The following is an 18063-nucleotide window of genomic DNA, read 5'->3' on the forward strand; positions in this document are numbered from 1 at the left end:
GAACATGGGCAAACACATGCAGTGCAGTATAATAAGGAAAAACAGAGTTTGCACAATTCTAACAAGCTCGAAAGTCAACTCAAGTCAATACAGCCTGAACTCTCTAGGTCAAGCTTTCTTGTCATTTCTTTAAGTAGTCTACAGGAATAGTTCTTCTGGCTTCTTGAGGGACATGCAAAACTCTTTTATGGATGTTGGCTTCTTTTGTTCTGTTCTCTCTCAAGACGATCCCACACTGCTTTAATAATGTTGAGGTTTTTTTGGACATCTCAATGTAAACGTTTACAACAGTCCTTTCTTTTTTGGTTCCTTTTTTCATGTGTACAGACACCTACGTGGTAATGAATGTAAGGCTTGGACTCCACATAACTTGACTCCATCTATTCACAAGCAGCCTAAATAGAAATACGAGCCGCACGCACAGCCTCCGTCTGCGTCTTAGTATACATATATGATATATTTTCCCCTGGCAGCAGATTCCCCTCAGTGGGTCACACACAGAATTGAATTCGGGGGTCATACAGCATTATAATTCACAGGGGCATTTGCAGACACATAGCTCTCATGCCTTAACAAGCAGTCACACGGTGAACAGTCCCTCCTCTCTCGAAGTTATAAATGACTTCCCTTGGCTCCTTTCCAGCAGCCCCTCAACAGTCAACCCACTTTTCTTCATTGAAGCCCCCCAACCTCACTACTGAGCCATCTCTCTCCCTGCCATTTTGGAAAGCACAGAAGCAGGCACACCACAGGAAGAACGGGAAGTCCTGGCAGCCGGGACAAGGCCGATTTTCATGACACAGTGAGGTTACCAACAGACTTCGGGAGATACGTCTTATCATGTGTGTGCGTCTGCCACGTGTAAAGATTCCTGGAGATGGCGGAGCGCACAGACCCATATTACCCCTCCTGCAACTCAGCTAAAGAAGTACTGAAGCATTAATAAAGGCCGCAATAATCCGACAGCGAGCTACTGCAGTAAATGTGTCTATGATTAACCGTGCGGCTGCCAAAAATACACACCCAGCCTCTGCCACTTGTGTCAAATAACAAATCAAATGACTAATCGCCGACTCCTTCAATTATGTCATCATGGAAAATAGTTTTGGAAGTCAAGCCAAGAGTGGAGATGTACTCTCATCCTCTGGCATTTTAATCATTTTCAATAAGACAGAACTTCTAAAACACAAACAGCTTTCCCCGAGTGTGACAAAAAGCAAAAAGCTGGATGTCTCCGGCTTTGGGGATTAGGGAAATGTGCTGTAACACAGAGCTCAACAGAGCACATTATCCGTTTCTGAAAAGTGTGCGTAAAGCCCGTCCTCAGTTTCCTCTCCCTTTATTCCCTCATTGTTTGCTCTCCAAAAGTCTCTCAGCAACGCCTGTGTGTGCGTGGACTTGTGAGGAGCTCCCGGCCTAAAATACTTTCCCTTTTATCGCTCACGTTACTCAGCCTGCCCGCGGTCAAGACGCTACCCTTTACTTTCCCCATTCGAAGTTCACTTCCTGCCTCTTCAAAGGTTTATCTAAGCAGTTATCAAAGAAATTGTCCTCACATCCTCTCTGATCACTCGTGTCTTTTAAATTCTCTGAGCTGTTGCTCAACTGCAATCATCCTCTGGGGAAGTGCAATTTAATAGAAAGGTGTGTGGTTGCATAGCTAGAAGATGACACACACAGTTTTGGATTTTCCCAGTAAAAAGGGGGATGTTGTGGTGACTGGCACCGAGTTTTGATCAAAGCTACATCGGTGACCTGTGACCTTCCAGTTCACAAGGTGATTGCGCGCCGTGTCACGTGTACACGCATTAATGCTGCCTGCTGCACAGCATGTAATGCCAATTTGCCACTGGAAACTTCCACTGCTCAGGTGTTTTGCTAGAGAGCAACAACAGCGAGGGAGGTATTTTTCCTACATTCCCGTCTGTTTCACTGAGTTCTGACCCTACTCACGCTCTCTCCAGTCTAAATTAATTACGGTCACAAATTACAGAGGCTAAAAGGATCCCGATTATCTGAGACCATGCCTGTTCTCCCACTGCCCACTTGTTCACGCGCTCACTCAGTAGTGAAGCGCTGCAGACAGCTGTTGATGCATTTTGGACATCATTTAAATGAAGCCCTGCGATGTAATTACCCGCCGGATATTTCTAATTAGTTCTGTTGTTAAAACAGCTGCAGCTGCACTACAGTTGAAGCCATGGAAACATCAGCAGTGCTATTTCTGGATAAGTACACAGTGTAACTGACATATCCCTCTGTAACATTTAAGTCAAATCTGTGCACACAGAGATTTATTTGAAACCCAGTTTGTCTGAACTACACCCTGTTACGTAAGCATGATGAAAACCATAGATTCAACTGTGCTATTATGTTATAATCTTCAATACATTCACCTGAATAATGCCACCCCTCAAAGTTACTTCACACTGAATCAGCATGGATACACAGATATATACACATACACAGCAGGAGCAATTCAATGCATTTAGGCATGTAGTTCAAACTGAGCATCACAATGGGAAAGAAAGATGATTTAAATGACCCTGGTTGTTGGTTTGAGTACTTCAGAAACTGCTGATCTGCTATCAGTAGGATTTACACAGAGTGGTTCAAAATCGAGACTATATCTAGTGGAGGAAGTGTTTTATCAGAGCCAGAAGTCAAACTGTTTTGTTTTTTTATAGGAAAGCAACAGTAACTGAAATAACCACTCGTTACAACCAAGGTACGCAGAAGAGCGTCTCTGAATGCATAAAACATCCAACCTGAAGCAGAAGACCGCACTGTGTGCCCTTTTTGTCAGCTAAGAACTGGCAACTGAGGCTACAGCTCTCACAGCCACACCAGAACTTGACAAGAGTGGAGACAGGCTTGTACCACCAGTTCAGGCGGTGTGGGGATATTAGGGCTGGGCTATATCATACCGTTCACGGTAATACCGGTGTATGTTGGGCAACGATAAGAAAATGAAATATCGCGATAGAATATGGGTAAAAAGCGCATGCGCAGTGCCTTTGTTTACATACGCACATGGCAGCGACGCAGAATGAGAAGAGCGAAAGTGGATCATTGAATGAAACAGATGAACCAGAATTGGTTTGTAAAAATGCTGCAACTTCAGTGGTGTGGGACTGGTTTAGCTTTCGTCCGTCAGATACACAACAAAGCACTATTTTTGGTAGAGCATGCTAGCGGGCCGTCGTTATTACCGTGTTTTTTGGAAAATAAATCCTTTGATTTTTCTGAAAATCGACAGTGCCCCTTATAATCCCGTGTGCCTTATGTATGAATTCTGGTTGTGTTTACTGACTTCGAAACAATTTTATGTCGTACACGGCGCTCGAAAATCTGTCAAATGTTTCAGTACGACTTTGCTAAGCTACGAAGCCGCACTGCTTGATGGATTGTCGGAGCATTACAGCTATCGTAGTCAGGAGCCTCGCGGAGTGATACGTACTGTGCTTCAACATAATATTACAGTATTGTGTGTGTGTGTAACCTCTTTTTAATCAAAGGAGCTTGCAAAGAAAAGCGCCTGGACTTCTTTAAGTTGCTTGAAGACGTTTCACCTCTCATCCGAGAAGCTTCTTCAGTTCTAAGGTCAAATGGTGGAGAGTCCCAGATATAAACCTAGTGGGAGTTTCCCCCCCACAGAGGGACAAAAGGACCCCCTGATGATCCTCTAATCGCCTGAGCCAAGGTGTGAAACTGGGTGTGGGTCCCGATCAGCCAGAGTTTCGGGTATGTTCATTGTGAAACCTGGCCCCACCTTATCATGCGAATTCCTGAGGTCAGATGGCCCAGGATGTGAGTGAGCGTTAAGGCGTCTGGGAAGGGATCTCAAAACTGGATTATAGATGGCAGAGAGTTGGTGTCGTAAACCCCCGCCTCTGTTCAAAGATGGTCGCTCACAGTGGACATAGATGGCTTCTTTCACTCCTCTTTCAAACCATCTGTCCTCTCTGTCCAAAATGTGAACATTGGCATCCTCGAAAGAGTGTCCTTTATCCTTAAGATGCAGATGGACTGCTGAGTCTTGTCCCGTGGAGGTGGCTCTTCTGTGTTGTGCCATGCGCTTGTGAAGTGGCTGTTTGGTCTCTCCAATGTAGAGGTCTGGGCATTCCTCGCTGCACTGTACAGCATACACCACATTGTTAAGTCTGTGTTTTGGCGTTTTGTCTTTTGGGTGAACCAGTTTTTGTCTGAGCGTGTTGCTGGGTCTGAAGTACACCGGGATGTCATGCTTGGAGAAAACTCTCCTGAGTTTCTCTGATACACCGGCTACATAGGGGATGACAATGTTGTTGCGTCTGTCCTTCTTATCCTCCCTCGCTGGTGTCTGATCTTCTTTTCTGTGCCTCTTTGCTGACTTTAAGAACGCCCATTTAGGATAGCCGCACGTTTTGAGTGCTTCCTTTACATGTGTGTGTTCCTTCTTTTTTCCTTCAGGCTTAGAGGGAACATGTTCTGCCCGGTGGTGTAGGGTCCTAATTACTCCAAGTTTGTGTTCCAGAGGGTGATGGGAGTCAAAGAGGAGGTACTGGTCCGTGTGTGTGGGCTTCCGGTAAACTTCGATGTTGAGTTTGCCGTTCTCTTCAATGTGCACAGCGCAGTCCAGGAAAGGCAAACAGTTGTCCTTTGTGTCTTCCCTGGTGAACTTGATGTTTTTATCCACAGCGTTAATGTGCGCAGTGAAGGATTCCACTTCTTGTGTCTTGATTTTGACCCAGGTGTCGTCCACATATCTGTACCAGTGGCTGGGTACTCTTCCTTTGAAAGAGCCAAGAGCCTTCCTTTCCACTTCCTCCATGTAAAGGTTGGCTACAATAGGTGACACGGGGGAGCCCATGGCACAGCCATGTTTTTGTCTGTAAAAGCCTTCGTTGTACTTGAAATATGTAGTGGTGAGGCAGAGGTCTAACAGTGTGCAAATCTGATCGGGTGTGAAGTTGGTCCTGTCCTCCAAGGAGCTGTCTTCTTGTAGTCGTTTTCTGACAGTCTCCACGGCCTCCGTGGTGGGTATGCAAGTGAAGAGAGAGACTACATCAAAGGACACCATGGTTTCATCTGGATCCAGGGTAAGTTTCTGGACCTTGTCGCTGAAGTCGGTGGAGTTCTTGATGTGGTGTGGGGTGTTCCCCACGAGAGGAGCAAGGATGGTAGCAAGGTGTTTAGCAATGTTATAAGTGGCTGAGTTTATGCTACTGACTATGGGTCTGAGTGGGACAGCTTCCTTGTGGATTTTAGGAAGTCCATAGATGCAGGGTATGGCATCCCCTGGGTAAAGGCGGTGTTATGTAAGGCGGTCAATAATTTTGTCCTTTTCAAAGTCTTGAAGGCAAGCTATAACTTTCTTTTTGTAGCTGCTTGTGGGGTCTCGCTTTAGGGCTTCGTAGGTATTGTTGTCACTGAGGAGAGTAGTGATCTTTGTATGGTAATCTGTAGTGTTTAGGACCACGGTGCATCTTCCCTTATCAGCTGGTAAAACAGTGATGTTGTGGTCTTTGCTCAGGGAAGCGACGGCCTTCTTTTCCTGTATTGTGAGGTTGGATGGAGGGACTTTGGCACTGGAGAGCGTGGCTGAGACTTTCATCCTGATTTGCTCTGCTTCTGTCTGTGATAATTTATTAATCCGTATGGCAGATTCTGTGGCTGTGATGAGGTCCACTATGGGCAACTGTTGTGGAGAAATGGCAAAATTGAGTCCTTTGGCTAATACTCTCTTTTCAGGTTCGGTGAGAATCCTGTCTGAAAAGTTCTTAACCCATTTCTCCTGACTGACTTCAGGTGTGTTTTCTTCTCTGGGTTGTGTAGGTTCAGGATGAGGAGTGTATGTTTTTGAAAGCAAGGTGTGGGGGGTTACTCCCACTAGGTTTATATCTGGGACTCTCCACCATTTGACCTTAGAACTGAAGAAGCTTCTCGGATGAGAGGTGAAACGTCTTCAAGCAACTTAAAGAAGTCCAGACGCTTTTCTTTGCAAGCTCCTTTGACTACGATGACCTGGATGACTGAGAACCTTCACAGACAACCTCTTTTTAAGTTTTGTGGATATTATACATGGTTATGCTGAGGATGTGTCGGCCAGTTTCCACTGGAAATGCCTTTTGGTTAAACTGTCAGCAAGGAATTTGCATTTGCACTGCAAATTTTTTATATAACTTTAATGCACTTTTAAAAAAGCTGCTTGTGTAAGTGAAAATACATTGATGTTTTGGGTTTTTTTTGGCAGTTGAGGAGTTGTAAAGTATTTTGTCTCGTGTCAATTATATCGTCAGTTATATCGTTATCGCAAATTTTCAAATGTATATTGTGATAAATATTTTTGGTCATGTCGCCCTGCTCTAGGGGACATTTTCTTTGGGTCACCATGTGAGCATCGCTTACACTCCACAGCCTGTCTGAGTATTGATGCCATCCCTTTATGACCACATCTTCTGACGGCTGCTTGCAGCAGGATAAAACACCATGTCACAAAGCTCAAATCATCTCAAACTGGTTTCTTGACCATGACCAATTAGATCGCTGTACTTAAATGGCCTCCAGAGCCACTAGATCCCAAAACACTCAGGACATGGTGGTGAAAGAGGTTCACATCATTAGATAGCCGTGTAGCCAAAATATCTACAGCAGCTGCGTGATGCTATCATGTCGATATGGAACAAAATCTCTGAGGAACATTTCCGGCACCTTGTTGAATCTATGCCACAAAGAATTACAGCAGTGCTGAAAGCAAAAGGAAGTCCAGCTGGTAATAGCAAGATGTAATGAAGTGTGCAGTGTTTATACATTTATAATAGGAGAGGAGCTCAGCAACTATTCTCAAAAGGGTAAGATAAATCACATTAGCTCCATATCTGCTCACAGCTCAGTCATTAGCCATGATTACAAGGACACTAATAACTGGAATAAAAGTCTAAATGATATAAAAATGCTTCATGTGAACACAATGACCTGATAATGCTCCTTTGGACCAAAATTTCCTTTCAATTGACACAGGTAGGTTATACCGACCTCAATCGAATCAGTGTGTATGGACAGGTACCTTATCCTTACTGCGAATGCCTGCTATATGTCAACACAACGACAACACAGCGTGGGTCCATTTGAAAAAGATAAATGACGCAAAAGGCAAACACACGAGACAGGAGAGAAACTGATGACTTCCTCTGTTCAAACCGTTGATGCATGTAAATGCACAACATGATCGGATTGAAATTGTGCACAGGTAAACATGAATACTGACAGGAAAATGGAAAACAACGCTCTACATGCCAGTGACTCTACCTTTGCTTGTTTAAATTCATCCAACTACTTTTAGGTTTGTTAACATGTCCTAATTTGTGTAACAGCAGTTTAGCATAGCAGATTAATCTCAAAGCATCCTTAAGGTGTCTGTATACGTCAAACAAGCCTCGCACTTAGGGGACAACCTGTTAAAGATAGAGTTGCTGTCAGGTTAACATGTGAAACGTGGTGGAAATAACAACTTTGTCTTTTACACGTTGTTTACTTCATGGTTAACCGCCACTAGCAGTTTCAGCACAGCAGCTTATTTACCAGTTCTGACTTTAGAAAACTAGTATTACCACCTTGAGCTCTGTGGTATGCCAAACATTAGTTAAGTCCACCTCCATCGAGACTTAACACAAATGTAGTGATGAAAGGAAGGAAGCCAGCAGATGGGCAAGTCTGGACAGTATGATGTCACTGTGCACAGTAGTTTTGGAGTTACAACCAAAACAAAAGAAAGAAAAAAAGATGTTTTGTTGGATCGCAGTGACCTTTGACTGCCATATTCTAATCAGTGCATCCTTGAGTCCAAGTGAACTTTGCGCCCAGTTTATAGAAACTTCCTCAAACGGTTATCGGCTTCTTGGGAATGCGTACGTGACGTGCGTACGGATGGGCAGTTGGAAAACACAGCGAACCCCGGCCAAGGCTGTCGTTAGCACATAAAAAGATAACACTGCTGAGCTGGTGAATCAGCTGGTGAAGATTGATTGAACAGAAAGTTGATCGTCCAGTCCCTGTAACAACACACAGTACGTGGCATTCCTGTTAAGCACAAAGTCACGCTCTATCTGGAAAAGAGAGCTGACGCAGTGACTAAATGAATTCATGAGTGAATGCAGTTAGTACTGCAGGACTTTTAAGTGCATGTGGCCAAGCAATCCAAACACTTTTTATATAGTCAGAGGAGGTTTTATAACTTGAAGTGCAAGATATTTAAAATGTCAGCACTTGTTGTTTCAGCTCTAAGGAAAGTGAGAGAACATGAAGTACTGCCGGTGTGTAAGAAATCACTCCTGATTTGATCTGAATCAGGCTTCCTGAGAGGCTGCGGTGTGTGTTTGTACAAACGGGCTGCTTGAGACTGAAAACTGAAAGCCAGCTTGAAGCCACACCTGTGTGTGGCTGCATGCCAGTTAGCACAGGGAGTGTGTGGAGGTGCGTGTGTGTTTACCAGTGTGTGTGCGTGTGTGTGTAGCAACAGGAACGCGATGCTGCCGCCGCTGTTGCGGGAACAGGGCTGAATCACAGCGGAAAAGCCTGCTCCTCGTGCTCTCGTCTAATGGATTAGATCCTCCAAAGTTCCGCAAACAGAGCGATCTGATCCAGCGGGACTTTCGCTCAGATTTTTCACACGGCAGCCCTGATTGCACCGCAGCCCTAATCCTTAGCAACGCGTCTTGCATAAACTCCACATTTCTCCCAGCCTCCCCACAGCGCATTCTTTCTATCGCTTCACTCTGCGGTCGAGAAAGAAAAAAAACAGGTATTGCTCAACAGACAAGCAGAACAGGCTCTGTGCTGCGCTGGAGCCACGAACTCCTCGTACGCTCACGCCGCCACAGACTAAAACCACCAAAACACGAACGCACCGCCACATCTCAGAGTGTCCCGACCTCTTTCTACACATTAACCACATAAAGGAAGGAATCTGGATTAGAGCGCTGGAATAAGGAGGAGGGAAAATTAGGACATCTTCCATTCAAAACTGGCCTAAATAAATATCAAGAAGTCGATTTCTGCTATTATTTTCAAATAAAAGGCTAAAAGATAAGTGCTGTTAATGAAGGAGTTCCACAGAAGGATAACTGATCGATAAATTGAATGGGATACATTTCATTATTAACATAGTGTACACAGTGCTGTGTACAAATCAGTTACTCTTTGTTAGAATTCCAGAAGGGTTTTATGACAAATTAAAGGAAAAGTCACTGACAGTTTCTCCCAGGTCTCTGGAAATCTGCTGGAGCGTTCGAGCATCATTATTCCTGATGTTGGTCCAACACATCTGTCCTAAATCTTCTACAGGTTCAAGTGTAACAAAATCCAGCTTGAGCTGCTTTCAGCTGCTCCTTTATTTACAAGCAGTCACCACAGATGGTAGCTCTACATGCCGGATCTGACTTTCCTTTTTTTTTTTTTTTTTTTAAAATGGCCAGTGTCCTTCCTGACACATCCTCAAAGGGATCAGTGTCCCCTCCCGGGATCAAACTGGGATATTTTGTTCATTAGTCAGGTAAATCACATCACTATAGAGCCACCAGTGGAACCCCGTAAAATCCAGCATTTTAAAAAAAAAAAATACTTAAATTACTTTCAAAACATTTAGATATTCAGAAGTGTCTAGATCACGTTCCGACGTCACTTCCTTAGAGGAGAATTTGAAAGATTTGCAAATAAACACTTAGAAAAAAAATTAATCGCAAATTATTTCGAACCAGAATGATTCACAGCCAGAGGATGAACCCAATATCAAAATTTAGGTACTTTAATTCGTTTTGACCGGCCACCCATCACCAAGAAATGCAATTTGTCTCTAGATGGACGCACTCTAAAATGAACTAGGCTGCAGAGCTTAAATGAATGTGTCTACTTGCTGAAGTCATGAGGGCTTGAAAATGCAGGCAAACTTCAACCCATCCCTATGTACTTCAAGGGCTTGTAACTCAGGTTTCATAGCTTGAAGATAACATTGTGCATAGGTTCATTAATGATCCTAAAGTTGCTCCACAAAAACATTCAGCTGGTCCCGAGAGGCTCGTGTGGAAGTGACATTTAAAGCACGCGCGTGCTGCAAATGGTCAATAGTAAGCATGCGGTGCACCTCTGTGGCAGCATTTGAATTAGTCTTTCCTCCCAATGCACATTTGGGTTTTGCCTTTGATCTGTCGCCCACCTGCACACACCACTCCAAAATATAATTACTTCTCCATTAAGGATGAATGTGCTAGCTTCACAGTTAGCAATTTTGTGCTAGTTTTCATTTGAATGATCTCTCTCATCAACTCCTTATTTTATGATGCTCAGAAATTACCCTGAAAAACATGTTATGGTTTTTGTTTATATTGTACTAAAAATACAAGACGGTTCTTTGTTTCTAAGTTTGGAATCGAGGGTTTGAAACGGGCATTTTTACCCATACCTCCTTAATTCCAACGTCCTGCAGACATGGGATACATTACATGCTTTACCTAGAGGGCACTTTTACAAACAACACATCAAACTAATGGTCGTTTAATAGGCAGAATTTTTTAAATATTTATCAGACTGAATGAATGGGCAGTAAAAAGAGCAAACTCCTTTCTTTTAAATCAGTTATTTTCAAATGAATGGCCTTGTTGGAAGGGCTTTTTGGCTCTTGTGATGCATAATAATTTCAACGCGCTCACGAGATGCCACTGCATTTTAGTTATGGATGCTTTGAAAGTTTACACTACATTAAAAATAACTGCAACCTCTTTAGTTTTATAGAGAGCTGGCCAGCACCCTATGCCGAGCCTGATTTGGCCTGTGAGCCGCAAGTTGAGTATCACTATTACAGACCTCTTATGAATTACAGGGAAGTTAATAAATAGTGAAAATAACACGTTTGTTTTTTAATTATTTCCCCATGATTTCATTCTGCTAACACAAACAAGGTAGCTGAGGCAATCGTTTAAATACTGAGAGTTTAGAAGATGTCAGCAGTATTTCTGAGTGTCACACTGATGTAAGATGTGCAGATTCACAGATCTAACACTTTATTTCCTCAGAGGTTTTTCCCACTAAAAGCCGGGTGAAGAGAAGATAAACAGAAGAAGAGGCTGAAAGTCTCCCCGGAGGACGGCAACAATGCCTCTCCGGTGGTCCCGCTCTCCTCTCCGGGTGAGTTAGATCACTAACACGCGGTCTAGACTGGTGAGTCACAGCAGGCTGAGTTAGCCGATCACTGAGGCCAGTTCAGTAAGACTTAATCGCCACACAGTGAGCTTCACTGGAGTGTGACAAGGGCACGAACTCTATGGATAGAAAGGCCACTGAACACAGACACACACACAGGCACGGGGACAGGGAGGTGAAAGAGTGTGTGCGTGATATAACACTTTTACAATACTTCATAACTGAAAGTAAGACAGCTGAGATTCACTCTGGAGCCAGTCGGAGCGCTCACCCTGAACTGATGCTTCACAGATTGAGTAAAGTGCACCAACCAGTTCCCACCAACAATGCAGTCATAGATGAAAATCACTTCACCTGTGACTAAAGGCTTTGTTTGTGTGTGTGTGTGTGTGTGTGTGTGTGTGTGTGTGTGTGTGTGTGTGTGTGTGTGTGTGAGAGAGAGAGAGCAGCTAATAAAACAGACAGTTGTTTGTACTTACATTAGTCATTTTTGTTGTGAGGCTGACATGAATGAAAAACCCCAAAGGGGGCTCTTTCTTTATTTTGTGCACATCAATGAAAGCCAACAGCTGCATGTCAATAAAGTGAGCACTGCAGAATAAATTGTTATTGAGTTCAGATTCATTTTTGCCATTAGCATGTGCCAATAAAACTGCTTTTAAAAGCAGCTAGCTGGGGGTTATTGATCTCCCCAAATACACCTAAAATCGATCTATAAAGGGTCATATGCACCCATTAATCTGCACTATCAATCATTTTCTCAGTTAACAAACTAAATAGCCCAAGTACAGACTGCCCATCAGATCAAGCATTAAATATATATATAATTTCATATTATAAATTATTATTATCCCCCAAAACCTATAATAAAATGAAAAACAAGCAAAAATATGATTTGCAGCTCGTTTGCACCTTCCAGTTAGCTCTTGTTTTACTGGCATGTACTCAAGCTCCAAGTGTGACAAGTGGCCCCTCTATCGCACAATGTCTCCCTTTTAGAGCCAGGAGTGAATAATTGACATCGTCATGATCCTTGGCCCACAATGCACTGCCTGTTTAGTGTCTTGTTTTTGTTTGTGTTTACAGCAAAGCCACGAACCGTCCGCCTGCAGTGCACAAGTCAGTTGTGTCGCAAAGCTGTAAAGCAGGTTCTCATATTTCTTACCTGAGTCTCTGCTCTGTGTTTATTTGAGCAAGTCAACGTGTTGCAAGATTGGAGATATTTGTTTAGTCTTTGAATCTTTTTTTTAAATTATTATTATTTTTGGTCCAAACTGTAAATCTAAAGCGAGGCTGTTTTGTGACAGGTGTGATTTTTCCTCATAAGCAGCCCTTCATAAATCCCAGGAGAGCAGAGAGGACCCGGCTGAGGAGTCACGGAGGAATGTAGTCCTCCGGACCAGAAAAAACCTCCAGCATTTCCTGAAATTACAGCGAGCACACTCCAGTGCCATCTCCCCGAAGCTCCGTGGGTCTATTTTGCCAACGGCGGAGGCATTATTGACAGGGGGAAAGCGCTGAAAGTTACCCACCTTCTCTGCCTGAAGCGCCCGTCACTCCGAGCAGTACGGCCCCGACAAACAGCAAACTTCTCGCCGCCTCCATCTGCGCAGACCCGGCGCTTCTAGTCCATCTGGGGGAAACAGAGATTAAGTTTTTGCATCTCATTTAGAGCTAACTGTCGTTTCTGGCACCGTGTGGAGTTGTTGTTCGTGTCCGAATCTCAGTTACTTCCTCCCATGAATTCCCTGCCTGTTGGTAGTAAGCGCGTAACAGGAGCGCAGGCGCGCTCCCGTGGCGTGAAGGCCTGAACGGGGAGTGGCAGGTTCAGTCAACCCGCCCTCACTCCTGTCTGACTTATTTAACCTATAACACGTTTCATTCTAATTATGCCTAAAAATGACCTTCAAACTTTAATTGCGCTTATTTCTCCCCAGAGGGCTCAAGTGGATCAAAGTGTAAAATATGGAGAACAATTAAAGCAATTAAACCATTTACCCCGCTCATGCATAATCTGTGAATATGCTACCACCTTTTTTAAAAATGTCAGTATCCCTTACTATCGCTTGCAAGTAAAGGGGAAAAGTCAAATTGGTTATATGCAGGGGCGTTTCCGGGATTTTTTACAGTAGGGTGCCACAGAGGGGTGGGGGTCCGCATACAGGGTGTATCCAAGAAAGAATAACAAAAAAAAATCTTCTGATTTCAAAGTGTTTTAATTCCACAGCCCTTCACTGGACAGACAAGCCCGCAAAAGTATGGGACGAGTTTGACTTTCGTATGAACATGTGCCATGCATCCAGAAGAGGACGCATTAAACACTTGTGAACATTGTAAGTTTTGTTATGTTAAACTTTATTTTCAGTAATGTATTTAAAAAAAAAATACCACTAACATCTTTGTCCATTGCTTAAAAAAATACCTAGCCTTTTGGAATCGGATGATTTCTTTAGATGCACCCTGTGTTTATGAGAAGCAAAATCTGGGCTCTCAAAAAGTATTCTTGACCCTCAAATATGAAGCGTTAATTTTGAATAAAATGCACTTGAAATATGTAAACTCAAAGGTTTATTTATTCAAATAATTAACCATTAAGGAAAGTATGCTTGGTATAAGCTGACCACATACCAATCAAATAAGTTTCATTCACCAGATTGCATTAAATGTTTTACATTGTACATTTACATGTAATCAAATTACTCAAAGTTAGCATTTTGGGGGTAAATGTTTTTTGAATAGAGCATTGACTTTGAAAAGTCTGGCTGTGATTTTCAGTCCCTGAACCCTATTACGACTGTATAACGTGAAAAGTGGTGCTTTACAAGAGTTTAAACATAATTTTCTGTTGGTCGATTATTTTGGAAAGTTAAAAACATTAATTTGATTATGTAAACGTAGTAATAATTGTTAAGTAACTTAGTAATGCAATGGCTGTATAACCATCATACATTTAAAGCGCCTCCAGTAAATGTGCAGATTATGTAGAATGCATTTTCAGATTCATACACATTATAAAATTAAAAATTTGATCATAATTATTTACTAATTGATGTAAATATCACTGTTGCACCTCAGGATGATTTTAATTACGGATATATTTCTGGGCAGCTTGTTATGATAAGCAGGTTGTGGATGGAGGCAGGACTCTGAGGCAGGCAGATTTAAAACAGAAAATTACCTTTATTAAAGGTAAAGAAAAGTCCAAAACACATTCCAGAAGTCCACGAGGAGAACATAAATAACAGAGGAATAACAGGAGAAACTAAATCCGACTGGAAACACAAGGGGATAACAAACAGACAATTTAACAATGAACAAAGGAAATACAGGACTATAAATACTCACACACTGAGTGCTAATCAAGCGAAGTGAACACTACTGGAAGAAATCTAGGCACAAGTAAACAGAATCTATGAAACTAAGAAAATAGCAATTACAGACTAGACACACATTTACACAGCAAATTAACATAAATGAACACCGGAGAAAATAAACTAAGGCACAAGGAATGAGATATAAAAAAATAAATTAATAAAAGAAACTAGATCTCAAAGAAACAGTGACTAACTCCAGATTATACTATAATTACAAGAAAATAAAGAAACTCCTGAACTGAAAACATAAACTGACAACTTAAAATACTGGGTCCAAAACCCAGGACCATGGCAGATCTATAATAATGCAATTTATCTAAAAAAAAAAAAGTAAGTAACTTAAGATTTAAAATGAATGGTAAGGTGTAGATATTATAATATTTAACATTTACATATAAGTGCATTAGAACTTTATCTGAGTAAAGTACTAAGTTACACAGTTAAAAAAAAAACACATTAAAAAGCAGACAATGTCCTGGTAATTTTCTGTAATATAAACGGTAAAATTCAGTGGATGTAATGTAACTCGTTTTAAAATGCTACATTGTACTGTATAGATTCCTACAGGTCCATGCTCTCTTCCAATGCTGGGCATTATACAGTTGTCATGGAGTCTTAGACGCATGTGATTTTTGTGTCTTATTGTGTCTTCTTATTGGTTGTTCTGACACTTACTTTTTAAAAATGTATTTTAGTCTTTTCTGTTGTACATCCCATTTTTCTATTTTTCTATGATGAGCACTTAAATAAAGTCACTTTCGTTACACCACATCCATGATGTAATACTGATCCCCAAACATCCATGAAACCCTACAATGTGAATACATTTCAGATTAAAAGGGGACATCCGGATATTTGAAAAATGTTAAAGTTAAATTGCCTTTTTTTTTTTAAAATTACATTAAATGTGCATTACCATATATGGATAGACCCACATCAAGAGTTTATTTAGAAACATTACCTAACAATTATCCCACTAACACGATATTTCACCAAATCAACATGTAGTATTAAATGCCTGTTTAAAAGAACAACACATTTTACAATAACTGTGTCAAAACACATAATTGCCAAATTCAAACATATTTAATTTGAATTTCACTGAGTTTTGCAGATGCTGAAAAACTCCCTGTCTGATTTATTAAATGTGAAAAGGCAACGATTACACTCTTAGCTGCATTATTTCATTATAAATCACACTGACTGATATCAATGTGTTTATTTTTGCAAACTGGCAAATTTTTAGATTTAAGTCTTGCTTTGTATATCAATATGTTTGACTATTAAAACTTTATTAATATTTAAGGAATTAATCAAATCAACATTTTAGATCAGGGAAAAAAAAGGTGAATTCTTTGCGTGATACAAGCTTGGAGTGTCTTCATATTTCTTCTGCTTTTCTCATGCTCTTCATTCACGGTCACAAATCAGGAGTTGAAGGAGGAAGAATAAACTCTATTCATCCCAATCTATCGTCTCTCCCCACCCACAGAAGCCCGGGTCAGAGTCCAGCCTCCTGCACAGAGCTATCAGAAAACAACAATAAGCTACACACTGAGCCACACGGACCACAAGTTGCGGACCGTTCGCAAAGCTGAGTGTTGCTAGTGAGGCTGGAATATTTAGTTCCCACAGAAAAAAAAGTCAGTTCAGTATTCTGGTTGGAAGATTTTCCCAGCAGTGAACTTTAAGTCTTAAACTTTAAGTGTTTGTTGGCTCTGTATGTGACTCCTCGTTTTAGCTGCATTTGAAAGCAAGCTGTGCTACAATAAAACCTGATGCAGTGGTCAGCAATTTTCATCGCACTCGATGGTGGAAATCCCTTCAGAAAACATGGCTGTAATTCTCAGGGACACATAAAACATGCGTTAAAAAAAAGAGGTCTGCATGGGTTAAAAGGTGAGGAGGCCAGGAAGTGGGTGAGAGATAATGTGTTCAAGTGAGAGAGTCCAAGGACAACTGCAGTAAAACCCAGGGAAAATATACAGAAAAGAAGTCATTACCAAAGAACATCATAAATTCACTCATAGTTCAGTTCCCCTGACCGGCCAGGTATTTAGATTTGGCATGAGAGAAGAAATAAGAAATACAGTGTGGGACTCTTCAAGGACAAGAAAACCATATTGTTTCCCACTGCTGCTCATAAATCCAAATACAAGTCTAAAGGAATCTGTCTTGATTATATCAGAGACACAATGAAGGTATCTGTGCATATATCACTGGCACAAATAGTACAAGGTCAGCAAGCCCTTTAGACTGCAGTGTAATAGGGGAGGGACGAACCACAGACTATACATGTCACTTCTCTGCTCACTTTTCCTGCTCTGTTGATACCTCTAGCTGTGAACATTTCATGTATTTTAACACAGGTTTAGCGTAACATTTCACTCCTCCACCTAAATACAAGAAAAAAATAAGGATTACTTGAACTTTTATAAGTATACGTGGGAGGAAATGGAAATACATCAGTGCTTTGTAAGAGACACTCACAGGCCTGTGAAGTGGATAAACAGCGCAGTGCATTTAGGCATGTAGACAGCTCGGGTCAGAGGTCAGAGGAGAACAACTAGATTACAACTAGGTAACAGTAACTAAAATAATCTCTAGTTACAGGATCTCTGGAAGCACATTGTCTACAGCAGCAGAAGACCACACCGGGTGCCATTCCTGTCAGCTAAGGACAGGAAACTGAAGGCAAGCAAACCAAAACTGAACAACAGAGGCATAAAAAGAGCTGCTGGGTCTGATGAGTCTAAATTTCTATTTTGACAATCAGATGGTAGGGTCAGAATGTGGTGCAAACAACATGAAACCATGATTTCACCATGTCTTGTATCAACAGTTCAGGTTGCAGCTTACCTCCTTGTTGTTTCCACCCATACCCATCCCTTTATGACCACAGTGTGTGATCGTCTGGTGGCTGCTTCCAGCAGGACAACATGCCTAAGGTGTCAAAGTTCAGTCATCTCAAACTGGTCTCTGGAACATCACAATGAGTTCACTGTTCTCAAATGGCCTCTACAATCACCAGATTCCAATCCAATAGACTTTTTGGATGTGGATGAATGTGAGATGCTCATCATTGATGTGGCAAATCTGCAGCAACTGCGCGATGCTGTCATGTCAATATGTACCAAAATCTCTAAGGAATTTTTCCAGCACCTTTTTCAGTTGATACCATGAAGAATTAAGGGGAAAGAGTGTATAATAGGAAGGTGTGTCTGACAGCTGGATTTGCCACCATTAAAAAAAAAAAGATTATTCCAAATGTAACTTACAAAATCAAACTCTTACTGTAAAAAATGACTGCACTGTGCTTATTAAAAAAACTTTAGGTTTGTTTGCCATTAAAACTGCTACTTTAGAGTTCCCTTAAACATCTTTTTACTGTAAAATATAACATCATATGAGACTTTACATCACATCTTTTCTGAACTATAAAAGGATATCAGATTTGTTGTAATGTCCCCTCTGTCCCTGCACTTCACAGTCACTGAAACACTGCTCTATTCAA

At 41.6% G+C, this 18063-nt stretch overlaps 1 protein-coding gene across 2 annotated transcripts in view; it reads right to left on the bottom strand.

Moving 5' to 3' along the window:
• The window catches only part of erbb2 (erb-b2 receptor tyrosine kinase 2), a 33052-nt gene extending 20043 nt beyond the window's left edge, over positions 1 to 13009 (bottom strand). The window contains exon 1 of one of the 2 annotated variants that reach the window (XM_040006517.1): positions 12708 to 13009. In XM_040006517.1, the coding sequence (XP_039862451.1) occupies positions 12708 to 12843 (136 nt within the window). In that variant the 5' untranslated portion in view covers positions 12844 to 13009. The remainder of the gene's footprint in view (positions 1 to 12707) is intronic. The other variant, XM_040006518.1, reaches the window with a different exon arrangement.
• Positions 13010 to 18063: the final 5054 nt, after the last annotated feature.

This window comes from Simochromis diagramma, unplaced genomic scaffold (genome assembly GCF_900408965.1).
Source record: "Simochromis diagramma unplaced genomic scaffold, fSimDia1.1 OVJJ01000518.1, whole genome shotgun sequence".
NCBI classification, from domain to species: domain Eukaryota; kingdom Metazoa; phylum Chordata; class Actinopteri; order Cichliformes; family Cichlidae; genus Simochromis; species Simochromis diagramma.